The sequence below is a fragment of the Mus caroli genome, chromosome 10 (genome assembly GCF_900094665.2).
Source record: "Mus caroli chromosome 10, CAROLI_EIJ_v1.1, whole genome shotgun sequence".
In the NCBI taxonomy this organism is placed as follows: domain Eukaryota; kingdom Metazoa; phylum Chordata; class Mammalia; order Rodentia; family Muridae; genus Mus; species Mus caroli.
Genome location: NC_034579.1, coordinates 78,550,953 through 78,564,447, shown reverse-complemented (window position 1 = coordinate 78,564,447; position 13,495 = coordinate 78,550,953). Strand labels below are relative to the sequence as shown.

Sequence of the window (13,495 nt, the reverse complement as noted above, 5' to 3'; positions counted from 1 at the left end):
GATTTCAAAGAATGTGTGACTTATAAGTAGACCTGGCCCTGCAGCTGCACACCTGTCCACACAGCTGCAGGATTCTCTAATCTTCCTCATCATCAAGGCTAGGAAAAGCACAGCACAACAAAGACTTCTTCTCAACTTAGGATAAGCAAAATGTTGTGCTTTTGTGTGTATGTGTGTGTGTATGCATGTACACACACCCTCCCCCCCCCACACACACACCTTTTTGATGTAAGAAGCTGTACTAGAGAGATGCTATCTCCAGAACTCTTGAGGGTAGGAGTCTATAATTTCTGTTCTTTTTTAAAAAAAAAAAAATCTTTAGATTTATTTGACATGAATGACTTCTTTGCCTGCACATGTGTGCATGTATGTACATGTGTCTATTGCCCTCTGGAGTCAGATCCCATGAAAGTGGAGTTACTGATGGCTGTGAACCACCATGCATGTGTCAGGAACCAAACCTAGGTTTTCTGCAAGAGCAATTAGTGCTCTTAACTGCTCACCTCTCCAGCCTCCTCCCCACCTCTTTGCTTGTTTGTTTTGGACAAGGTCTCAGGATGTAGCTCAGGCTGGCCTCTACATTTCAATTCTTCTGCCTCCTATACACTGGATTTCAGGAATGTACCACCATTCCCAACTCCCATTTTCCATCTTGAACCCAGCTGTCCACTATGCCTGGCCCCAGAGATGTTGCACACACTAAATAAACCATATTGGATATGTTCTCCCGCCAGCTCTCCACTACCCCAGCAATAAGAAGTTCCTACCATGTGGCAAGTATCCCCCAAGAACGCATTGTCATATATTGGTCTAAATTAAACCTTAAAACAGTGTTCTCGCCATGACTTGATAGCTCTATTTATAGATATGGGAACTTGAGGTGGAAGTTACAAAGCGCGGCCAGCTGTGACCAGCCCGGCCACACTGGCACTCTTCCAGTGCAGAAGGAGCTCACCACTCACACTTGATGACTTCCTGTAGTGAAAGAGTCAAGCTTGTGGCAAATGTCGCAAAGGATATGAGGATGACTGTGAGCTCAGCCTCCTGGGCCGTACCACACAGCTGGGCTCCCAGCCGCCCGAAGCAGGATGAGACTCTGCCTGCCCGTGAGTCTTACTCCTCAGGACCTTAACCAGCTTTACTTACAGGCAGACCTTCATGCCTCTTCACTTTGGTTCAAAGACTGAGAAACCCTGATTTCCACAACTTGTCTCCATTTCATAGGATGAAACTGAGCAGAACCATACAGAGGACTGATTTCCTAGGAGGTGGTAGAAGAAATAGGAAGTTGCCCCATCCAGGAGACACCATGGCCCAGGCACCTGGAGCTTAGAATTCTGCTTGACAAATACATTCATAACTTGAGGGGTGGAAGGTAGGGCACTGATTAAAATGAATCTTAAAAGCCAAAGCCTCGTGAAAGCTTGGAGACACGTTCTTGGGGACCTGAGATGGAGCATTTTATGTATTCATTTTACAATTACTGCCATGTGCCTTTCTTATACTTCTAACAGAAGCCATTCCTCCAGAGCCCTGGGGCCTAGGATCTCAAGACCTACAGATTTGTTTTCTAGAATTTAGTTTCCTCAGCCTTATTTGCTTCATTCAATATCTTGTCCCCAAGAGCTATGAATAGTTAGGAAACCAGTTGGCAGAGATGACTAATGAAAACAAAACAAAACAAAACAAAACACCAGTTGCTGGAATCACAGACAGGGAGAGCCTCCATCAGAAAGGCCTTGGAAGATGAAGAATTTAGGCAAAGACGAAAGGGAGGGAGCAAGCCCTTTGAAGAATCAGAAGTTAGGCAGCATCATGTTCCCCTTAAGGTCCAGATGCCTGACATGACGTCATGAGGGCGTTACAGGCAGGACAAGGTGGGAGAGAAGGCAGACATGGTCTTGGTGGACTGTGAGATTTAGAGTCAGAACACCTGAGTTCAAGTACCAAGTACCGGTGCTACCACTCATAGCTATGAGGTCTTGAGGGTGGGTCCCAGGTTCCTAAATCCCTGCCTACCAGGGTTTTCCAAAGATGCCCTAAAATAGCAATGGCAAAGTGCTGGACCCATTTTGGCCTCATGAGGCATAGGAAACTGGAAAGGCACTGTCTCTTAGAACCCAGGAGCTTTCTGGAGAGATGAAGCCAGAAAGTCAGCGTGGGGGTGGGGGGCTATGAACTGTAGCAGTGACTGAGTGTTCACCTCATGCCAGTTCAGTTACCTTGGGTTACACGCCTCCTCTGTTCTCGTCAGAGAAACCAAGGCAGACAGCCCACTAGCTCTGACTTGCTGGACAGAAACTAAGACAGACAGGGCAAATCCAGGTAGAGTAACTCAGACGGCTGGTGCCTGAGTTGAGTCAGGTCTAACTCCAAAGCCGGCATCCCGATCCAGGGCACACAGCAAGGAAGCAAGGCATCCAAAGAGAGCCTGTGGCCTTGGGAAGGAAGACAGATCCATCTCGGCCTGGCTGAGTCTGGCTGATGCTTCAAGGATTCCCCACCAGTCAGACAGAAAAGGAAAGTGTAGTATGTTAGGCACAAGAGCTGCAGTTAGAGACAAGGACATGGGGTAGAGAAAGGCCAAGTGGATTCCGGGAAAAGGTGAAGAGTTCGCCAACCTGTGGCCCAAAGACTTGGGAGGCCAGGGGTGTGAGAATGCCTTGGGAGCAGCTTGCAAAGGCCTGGCTCCCCAGCCTGGGAACTGTGCAGGCAGCTCAAAGCAGCTAGGCTTCCTGGGGAGCATCATATGAAACAGAGCTCTGGTGCCAACAGGAATGTCTTATGCAACACCCGAGAAAAGGCTGCCTGACAGAAGTGTCACCAGGTTTTTAATAGAAGGTGTTATTCGTCCTCTCTGTCTAAGCCATCTTTCAGGACACTGTGCCAGGGCTTATTTTTAGGAACCCACAACTGTAAAAAAAAAAAAACAAACCATGCTACATGAAAGGGTTGATATGCCCCATGGATGGCTGCCAAGGAGGACTTGTGTTGAGGTTCCCTTCCCCAGAGCCCAGGTCATTACCAGTGGAATGGCGTTGCCATGGCCATCTCTGTCCATAACCTCCAGCACCAGGCCATGCTTTGCTCTGGATCATTCTCTCCCAGTCCCTCTTCTCTCTTTCCTGACTCCACATTGGTGGGGATACACAGAATCTGGACCCTAGAAGGCAGCAGCTGTGGCCTGCCTCTCCAAAGGGCTCCTCAGGTCAGTCAGTGGTTACCATGGCAACCCTACAGGCCCTAGCCCAGGGGCCCCTGGGTTCCATCCAGGAAAGGGCTGAACCACAAAGACAGCACCACCCCCTTGTTTGCCTTTATTTCTCTTCCCATGTTCACCAAATATGGATGGGGTGCCTGCTCTGCACTAGGCTAAAGATCTAGTGATGAACAAGACCAAGAAGGTCCTGGCTCAGAGGACCTGTGTCCTACAGCGGTGGCAGACCCAAACAGACAAACAAGAGGACTTCAGAGTCGTAAGAGTGGTGACTTAGAGGCACAGAATGAGATAACAGGGGTCTGGGGATACTGTTTAGTAGCAGGGATGCTTAACTGCTGGTCTGAGAAGGTGAGATTGGAGGGTAAAGGCCCAAGGCAGGAGTGGGCTTGGAGAGTGAGGAGGACCTGGGAGGCCATTGTGATGAGGAAGATGGAGGAGAGGAAGAAAGAGCTGGAGCACCTAGGGACTGAGCTGCCCAGCGTAGAACTTCACATTTATCCCAATGTTCTAAGGAGCCGTCTAAGCGCGCTCTGCAGCCGTCTGCAGATGACTCGAACCATACAGGGGTTCCACAAAGGGGAGTCTATGAAGGAACTTACATTCATCCATCCCATCATTTTCCTGCCAGCTCTTTATAAAGTATCATGTGCCTGGCACCAGCCATAGAGTAGACCCACTATCTTCGTGGAAAGCTGGAGTTTTTAGCTCAGTTGTGTATAATCACACAATAAGATGTGCCACGGGGGAAGAAAAGAACCTGGCTTATTTTGGGAGTTGGGAATCTTAGAGGAAGTGATATTAAAGTGAGAGCTAAGGAGTTGACAGGTGTGAACACGGCAAAGAGGGAAGAAAGGATGGGTCCCTCGCAAAAGGAACAAAGTGTGCAAAGTCCCTGAAGCAGGCAGAAGAATAACATACTCAAGAAATTGACAGGCTGGGCCATGGAGATAGATAGGCAAGGATAGAGGACCTCCATCCAATCTCCAAGACTCACGGCAGAAAGAACTCTTGAACCTTGTCCTCTGATGTGGAGTGAGGGGAACACTTGTCCATTGCTGGGGGAATGTGAACGTGTCCAGCCACTGTAGAAGTCAAAGTGGCAGTTTCTCAAGAGTGTGGGAACTGATCTACCTCAAGACACATCTTGTGTCATATACCCAAAGGATGCTTCATACTACAACAGAAACACCTGCTCAGCCATGTTCTTTGCTGCTCTGTTCGTAATAGTCAGAAATGGGAAACAACCTAGATGTCCCTCCATGGAAGAATGGATAAAGAAAATGTGGTACACTTACACAGTAACGTGATACTCAGCTGTCAAATAAAATAACATCGTGAAATTTGCAGGCACATGGATGAGATTAGAAAACATCATCTTGAGTAAGGTATCATAGATTCAGAAAGACAGATACGGTATGTATTCGCCTATTACGTGGCTATTAGCTCTGAAGACAGTGATGACCCAGCGACAGTTCTAGAACCACAGAGAGTAGGTACAGAGTAAGGAAGGGACTAGAAGGGACAGAGTGCAGAAAGCAACGGAAATAGAATAGATTATTATGAACGGATTGGCAGGTCTGAAATGGGGGACTAAGTAGGGGGAAGAAAGAGGGTTAAGAGTGGGGGAATCCAGGCAGATACAGCTAGAACTAACTAAGGGGCATTTGAAGGAAAGTTTGAAAATCTAACATAGTACTAGAAACCTCCTAAAATATATGGACATGTAAAGGTGATCTAAATGAAATCACCAAAAAGTGGAGGAGGCAGAGTCCTAACTGGCCAATTCCTGTCACTAAAGCTTCCAGTACTGGGATTGGGTTACACCTAATTGAGTTGTTGGCTAAAGGGGTTCCATGTGAATCCTCAAATAATCTAAGCTGTTGGCTATAAAATAGATTGCTTTCCCCAGGGTGATGGCAAAGCCCCATCGCTGAAGACAACACCTATACAGTTCAGTGAACACGGAATAGCCAAGCCGGTGCCTGCATGGAGCCTTCACCCCACACTCTAGCATCTCTGATATGGGAAGGTACTTTGCATGCTACCAAAAGAGAACCCTGAGCATTGACCAAGCCACAAAACCATTGGTCTACAGTCTGTCCTGCAAGATATGATAGTGCAGTGGAGACACAAACTTGTGGGAGTAACCAAGCAAGATCTGATCTCACTTAAGGCCCATGCCACAAGACAGAACCCATACCCAACACTGCACTTGTGACCGACAACCAAAGACTGGATAGCCTGGGGACCTAGGGTAAAATCAAATAGTACTAGTCTTAAAAATAATAATAATAAAATTATTCCTAATGACATTCTGCTATAATCATAGGTCAGCTGTGCTGGGCTCAGTCATCCTCAGAGAAGCCTCCTCCTGCAGCACTTGGTAAGAAATACAGAGACCCACAGCCAGACATCATGCAGATAATGAGAGACCTTGAAACACTCAGTCCTTAAATGGGATGTCTCCATCAAATCCCTGACCTTAGAGCTCAGGGGTCCCCACAAGAGGAAGCAGATAAAGTATAAGATCCAGAGGGATGGAGGACACCACGGAAACATGCCCTCTAAGTCAACATGAACACACTCATGTGAGCCCACAGAGACTGCAGCAGCAAGCAGAGGGCCTGCACAGGTCTGCACCGGGTCCTCTGTGTATATAGTATGGCCTTCAGGTTATTTTCTACGGGATCCCTGAGTGTGGGATCAAGTGAGTCTCTGACGCGTGTGCCTTCACTTGGGCTCTTTTCTTTCTGTTGGTTTGTATGGTCCAACTTCGATGCAATAGTTTTTGTTTTCACTTATTATATTTTATTATTATCTCTCAGAAGCCTGTTCTTTTCTAATGAGAGACAGAAAGGGAGTGGATCTGGATGTGGGGGGGGGGGAGGAACAGAGGGAGAAGAAACAGTAATTAGGATATATTATATGAGAAAAGAATCTATTTTCAGTAAGAGAAAACAAAGAAAAGGAAAGTTGTCCCCTGACCTTGATACGTCTGAACTTGACACACGTCCAAACACACATATGTCTGTGCACATACACACACACACACACACACACACACACACACACACACACACACACTAAAATGTGGTTTAAAAAACTAACAGACACCTTGGCAGCCACTGCTCAGACTCATTCGGGCACCCATTCTGCACATAAGTACTGTGCTTGCCCACAGGCACTCTAGGATGCTGTGGGGCCTGCACACATCCAAGCCTGGCTCTGGAACCAGGGCAGGCTAAGGAGTCTGGCTTTTGCTCAGTAGCTGGTTGGGAAACTTTCAGTGCTTTTAAATAGAGTGGGAGACAGGCAAAGCACCTGAGGGCATCTCCATCCGGTGCTGCCTAAGCACCACCTTAGCAGGGGGACTTGCAGGAAGAGGAATTGTGGAGTAGGGTTTCTGCAACAGGTACTATCTACACTGGCCACTTCCAGTAGTAAGAAGCTTTAAGGCAAACTGAGACTTCACAGACCTGTGTAGGAAGCCAGCCACACTAGTCATTCAGGCATGTCCCACCTTTTGATGTTAAGACAGGATGTCATCTATAGTTTACTCTCAACCACTGTGCAGTCGTTACCTACCCCTCCCAAATAAAACTGAAAGTAAAAAGCCCTCATAATGTTTTAAGTGGACAATTCCGTGCGCTAGATCATTCTTCGCTACCCTCTACCATAAGAAGTCCACAGGGTAGCTGCACCAGGACAGGTGTGGTGAGAAAGGAAGGAAGGGCTGGGGTAAGACAAGGGAAGAGCCTGTTTTTTGTTTTTGTTTTTTAAAACAAAAACAAAAAAAAAACTGTTTTTAAAAATACCTGTTTAAAGTCTACACATAGTAGGTGCTCAAGAAAGTAAGGGTTCATCTGTTGTTTATGTGTCTGGGAATTGATTCCATGAGGACTCAAGTGAAGCCTCTCAGAATGAAAGCGGAAATGCCCTGACCTTAAGGTACTGAGGGCAGACATCTGTGTCAAGTAGATGCCTGTTGGCTCTGACTGTGTGCTAGACCCGCTGGCCCTCCCTGTGCTCAGCACAGGCAGCAATGAGCCCTGGAGAAGGCAGGCAGAACAAGAGATGATGCTTCAGTCAACACCCACAAGGCAAGTAACTTCTCTTCAGACCAGTGTGCGGCTGGAGGGTCAGGGGACAGGAGGACGACCATGGGACTCTGTTGCTGGGAAACCAGCAGCCCCTCTCCCTGCTGACAGGTGTTTTAACGGGTATGCAGGTAGCCTGATCAAATGAAACACTGCCTGCTCCCCAAAACCCCAGACTTCAGTACCCAGCACACACATAGACAGACTACAACAGCCTGTGATTGCAGCTACAAGATATCTAACCCCTCTTCTGGTCTCTGCAAGATCTTGCATGTGAGTGGTAAACATAAAGTCATACAGGCACACACACTCACACACACACACACACACTCACACACTCTCACACTCACATACACTCACACTCTCATACACTCACTCATATACACCCTCATATACACACACACTCACACTCATTCACATACTCACACACACAATCAACAAATCTTTCATTTGTGACATCGACGTCACAACATTTGGGCACTAACTTGCCACGTAAGTCAGTTGTATAAATGAAGCCCTTTGAACCTGAGTTTTGCCCAGCGTCAAATGGGAATGAGAGCTTGTGCTAGGGCACAGAAGGGTGAGGTAGCATCACAAAAGACCCAGCACAGTAGGAAAACAAAACAGAACAACAATAACAACAAAAATAGATTCTAAAACTTCTGCTTGCTTCTGTACAGCCCTGGGGGTGGGGTGAGGGCGTGTCTTGGAAATCATCACAAGACTACCAGGAAAAGGTGGGAGACCCTGTTTGTCCGTTATTACAGTGTGCCACGTCCTATGAGGGTCCTTTGTGTGCTTCTTCAGTTTTTCTGACAATCTCCTGGGAAATGGGTACTTGAGCAGTCCCGCCCAGTCTCTGCACATGAAACCAGGTGTCACCACTCTAAGGCGTGCAGAGCCAACCATGCCTGTTCCGTGATTGCACACTTCATACGTATTTTAACGGCAAGGTTTTCAGACTGAACCTCGTTGCCACGTGAAAGCTTGACTAACGTGAAGAAGGGTGATGCTTGGAATGGTGTATGTGAGATGTCAAATTCACCAGGGCAACTTCTGGCAGCTCCCGATCCAGCAGTTAAGTGCTGACTTAGACTCAGATGCTCTAGGGATGATCTGAGATGCAAGGTCCTCTGAATACAAAGTTGTCCCTGAAGGAAGGGCCACGTGTGAGTGGCACCTCAGCCAGCTGCTTGTTCCCGGTCACCGTATCCATGACAGTGTACCCCCCCCCCCGAGAACTGCAGCTTGGGCTACTTTCTCCCACGGGGACTTGAGAAGACTTGAGGGATGTGAGCAAGGATGTGCACATCAGTGTCTTCCTTCCATTTATACGTTTTAGTAGGTGAAGGAGGGAGCCCGGCTTCGGCATCAGGGAAACTGTGTTCAGATGCTGTCTGGATAGTGGTAGTTAAGATTAAGTGTGCTACCTAAATCCTCTGATTCTCAGCTTCCACATCTGTGAAATGGGGATAAATAATACCATGCGTTCCATATGATCCCTAAGTGAGGTACCGTGCATAAGTACTTAGCATAGTGTTGGGAAAAAAAAAATTTGACACACCATGCAATTTGAAAAAGAGGCTCACCCAAATAAGAGGAAACTAACCATTTTGAAAATAGTCACCTTGCAATCAGTTGCCAAGCTGGCTTCAAACTAGTCGCCTTCTTGCCTCTCACCCTCTCTCCTTCCCTGCTTCTCTCCCCTCTGTTTCCTTCTCCCTTCTTCCTTTTATATGTCCCTCCTTACACAGAGCTATCTTTTCTTCTTAGAAATCTCAGTACCAGGAACTTTGAATAGATCTCAGACCCCCAATGGTCCTGCCTGGTCTCAGCTCTCCCCGGCAAACGTAGCACATGCTGCCCGAGCTTCCTGGGTGCACACAGCTGGAGCTCTCCTCATGCACAGCATCCCTCACCTGTGCTGTGGGGCATCCAGGGACAAGAAAACCCCAAAGCCTGGGACCTAAATGAGCTCAATGATGAAGAACAACCGTTCTTCATTCACAGCAATGTTTTCAGACTTTCAAATGGAACCTTGCTTAGAGGAAAGCTTTTCCTTCCTTCCTTCCTTCTTTCCTTCCTTCCTTCCTTCCTTCCTTCCTTCCTTCCTTCCTTCCTTCCTTCCTTCCTTTTCTCCTCGTTCTCCTCCTCCTCTTCTTTTCTTCTTCTTTAATCTAAAAGCCTGGCATTTGTAGAAATGCTCTCTACCCAAACAACAAGCAATTTCACAAATTCCACCCTAGGTGTTGCAAGTTCAGGAGCAAGAAGAGCCTCTCACACAGCAGCCACTCGGCCCTCTAGAAACATCCTTGCAATTCTCCAGGCTTTGGTGTTTTAACTGAGGACTCCAAGCCCACCCAAGTCCTTCCTTACAAAGTCCCTGAACCTTCCCAGCCAGATGCCAAATCATGCCTCGTGGAAAAATTGTTTTTTGAATTTTGTATTTTGACAAGAGTCAACAAGTAAGGAGACCAAACTCTTAGAAATAGAAATTTTAGCCCACATACTTACTCATCACCTAAGGAAAACATGAAATAATCTAATTTTTTGTGAAACAAAGGACTTTATGTAAACACTCTAATTTTTCTTTCAGCCTAGACTAGTGGTTTTCAGTCTTCCTAATGCTGCAAGCCTTTAATAGAGCTCCTCGTGTTATGGGAACCCCAACCATAAAATCATTGTATTGCTACTTCATGACTGTGATTTTGCTACTGTTATAAATTGTAGTATAAATATCTATGTTTTCTGATGGTCTTAGGTGACCTCTGTCAAAGGGTTGTTTGACCCACAAGGGGATCATATTGAGGGCCCACTGGCCTAGACTATTGCCTGCAGAACTGAACACTACGAGGTAAACCTGGGGAAATGTTTAAGCACTCAATTCCATCATTAGTTAAGTTTGAATTCATAACATGTGTCCAATTCTGAAAATAATATGAAATCCTAAGTACTCCAAAAGGAACTCGGCTTCCTCGTGAATATTTAGATTCAGCACATTACCTATGGATATGCTGAGTGCATGAACTAATCGTCCTGATAACATGGAAGTCCAAAAAGTCATTATTAAGTTCTACAAATGTAGCATCCAAAGACAAACTTTCTTTTCTTAATGTGACACACAATGATTTTACAGAAGCATCCGCAAGACTGGAAACAAATTCGTTGACATAATTTTCTCAACAAGATGCATTTGTTGTCAAGATGAGATGCTGGCTTGGAGATTTAATTAGTAGTTACTGATTATTCCCCATTTGAATGACCTCACCTAAAGTCAGCTCAAAGATCCAGCCACTTGCATGGACTGATGCTGCATTCTTCCCATGTGATGGTCTTGGGGTTTATAAAGTGCTAATTCTCTGCATATTAAGTAAATGTCTGCTGTATTCAGCAGTCTCTGGCTACATCTAAACAATGCCGGACCCTTAGCACAACTGGGTGGTTAGACAACAGGACCAAAAACACTCACTACGTCCTTGTCTCTTTAAATTAAAACAATCACAACACAAACCAATGTCCCTAGAGTCTCGGCTCAATAATTATTGGTTGTATACACAGGCAGATTATACTTTTGGGTTTTATTGAGGATTAAGTAACCACAGAATTAGAGCCCAGACACACAGCTTAAAGAATTCCTACTCTTGTGTTTGGAGAAATGGCTCATCAGTTAAGAGCACTGGCTGCTCTCACAGAGGACTCGGGTTCAATTCCCTGCACCCATACAGTGGCTCACAACTGCCTGTAAGTCCGGTTTCAGGGATCTGACATCAATCTTCTGGATGCCCAGGCACCAGGCATCCACATGATGCAAATACCTAATTTACTAGCACAGGCTAATGCATTCCAGTTGCCTACATTTGGGGCAATTCAAGTGAAAGCAAATGGCTTCATTTCACTCTTTCTGCTTTTTATGATCTCTCTGTGTGTAGAGGTGGGGAGATGGCTCAGAAGGTAAGAATGCTTACAGTTTAAGTACAGGACCTAAGTTCAAATCTCCAAAGTTTATGTTAAAAGACAGCTGTGGCTCACTCTTGCTCCTCTCTTGCTCTCCTGCCCTTTCCCTGCTTCCCTTTCCCCTTCTCTCCCCATCCTTTCCTCCCTCTCTCCATGCACTCATGGCCAGTCTCTCCTCCTCTCTCTCTCTCTCTCTCTCTCTCTCTCTCTCTCTCTCTCTCTCTCTCTCTCTCCCCCTCTACTATCCTCTTAACTCCTCTCCCCATGCTCTTAATAAACTTTATTCTATACTTAAAAAAAAAAGAAAAGACAGTTGTGGCCACCCTTGAGCTTGTTACCCTATTGATGTATGAGGTAGAGACAAGGAGGGCTGCAGAACTTGTGAGTTGCTAGCCTAGATGGTAATTCAGTGAGAGATGCTGTCTTCAGGAAGTAAGCGAGTGACAGACCAAGACACCTGAGACCCTCCCGGGCCTCCCTTTTACGGGTATATACACTTACACACTCACACACACCATACACACACACACATGCTCGGTGACGCACACAAATAGTGCAGGAAGGGCAAAAGAACACAACCTCTCCTTCATGTGATGAAAGCGCTTTGAAAGACTAGACTTACTACCTCCAGGAGGCCAAGAATAAAGTGATTTAGTCTTTAAACAAGTGTGGTCTGAAAGCAGGAGGAGACTGTAGAGGAAAATGGAGATGCAGAGATGCAGGGAACAGGGGTGCAGGGCTGGCTCAATTCCAAGAACCAGAACCAGAAAAGTTGGGGGGGGCTCTCAGCAGGGTGTCGGGGCTCTCAGCAGGGTGTCCGGGCTCTCGGCAGGGTTCCAGAGCACCTCTCTAACCATCCCCATCTCAGGACCTGAATTCCCGGCAGCAGCTGTTGCCTCTACAATGATGGGTTTGTTGTTGTTGTTTTTCCCCCCACTTCCTTTAGAGAGTGAGGAAGGCAAGGATAAAATCACAGCCCAACCCAAAAGTGACCCTTTTTAGGTCATAGGAAGGGTATAGACGTGAATTAATCTTCTTGAGTGAACTAATGAGTGAATTTAAGATTGTCTTATGTTTGAGGTCAATGTCCAACCACCATCGTGCAGCCATTGCTGTTATCTAAACTCCTCTTCCATGCAGAACGCACACTTCTACAGAGCAGACCATAATTCTTCATGCTCATACACCCACTCTTCTCCCACCAAAAGGGCATCAGATCCACCTAAAGGCCAGATCCTATCCTGTCGTTCTGGTGTAAAACTACACAGGAGGCTGACCAAGATGGCGGGCTAGCAGAAGGAGGAACTTTCCCTACTACTGCTACCAACAGCAATAACCTCACCTCAGGCAAGGTCAAACCTTGCTTCTTCCCACAGGGGGACTATGCAGAGCAAGGTTTAAATGGATAATGGTGCCCCCTGTTATGGGGTTGAGACCATTGCCATCTGGTATATATCATCCTTGCCTCTGAGTTCTAAGGGGACCTTTAGAGCACCTTGAAGGGCTTGCCAGTCTCAACGCATTCACATTTGCTCTTGAAACTTACACTCAGAAATCCTTGACAGCTGGGTCAGTGGCTTTGAGGTCCCCAGGTCTGACACCCCACTGAGTGAGACAGAACGAAACCCAAAGGGCTTCTTTACTTCTACCTTATACCTCCCAATAACCCAGTCTTTGAGTTTACTCTCTTGCTCAAAGAAACCCTCACCAAACTGCAGGTCTCCAAGGAGAGGGGGAAGCCTGTGAGCAGCAGCAGAGAGTTCCCCCACCTTTTCCGTCCTGAAGTGTTTCGGGACCCCTAGAGGGGCAGCCGAAGTGGGTGCCAAGAGACCGGTAGAACATGTAGGGCGGGCAGTAGTCAGGGGCCTGGGGAACTGAAGCTCTGCCTTCCCAGAATTCTGGTTTGTGATGTCATCACTTGGACCTCACCTTTGTCAGTGACAGCCTGGCAAACACATTAGCTTATCCTAGAACCACAGCCGTCCAGCATTGGGAACAGAAAAGAACCACCCTGCTTCGTCCCTGCCTCCCTCATTCAGAACTTGTGAGGACTTATGTCCCTGAAGCTACACCACAGACAAAGGAACCTGGCAGGTGTCACATGCTGTCATCAGACACTGGACACAGGTATGCCGTTGTGCAGGACAATATCAGCTAGAATACAGACAGCCATTTTCTTTCTTTCTTTCTTTCTTTCTTCCTTTTTTTTTTTTTTTCTTTTTTG

At 46.6% G+C, this 13,495-nt stretch overlaps 1 protein-coding gene across 3 annotated transcripts in view; it reads right to left on the bottom strand.

Annotated features, from left to right (window-relative positions):
• Positions 1-13,124, bottom strand: part of Rfx4 (regulatory factor X4) — a 138,901-nt gene extending 125,777 nt beyond the window's left edge. For 2 of the 3 annotated variants that reach the window (XM_021174600.1, XM_021174601.2), the window contains exon 1: positions 13,041-13,124. In XM_021174600.1, coding sequence (XP_021030259.1) covers positions 13,041-13,113 — 73 coding nt within the window. In that variant the 5' untranslated portion in view covers positions 13,114-13,124. Of the gene's footprint in view, positions 1-12,979 lie in introns of all 3 variants that reach the window. The other variant, XM_021174603.1, reaches the window with a different exon arrangement.
• Positions 13,125-13,495: the final 371 nt, after the last annotated feature.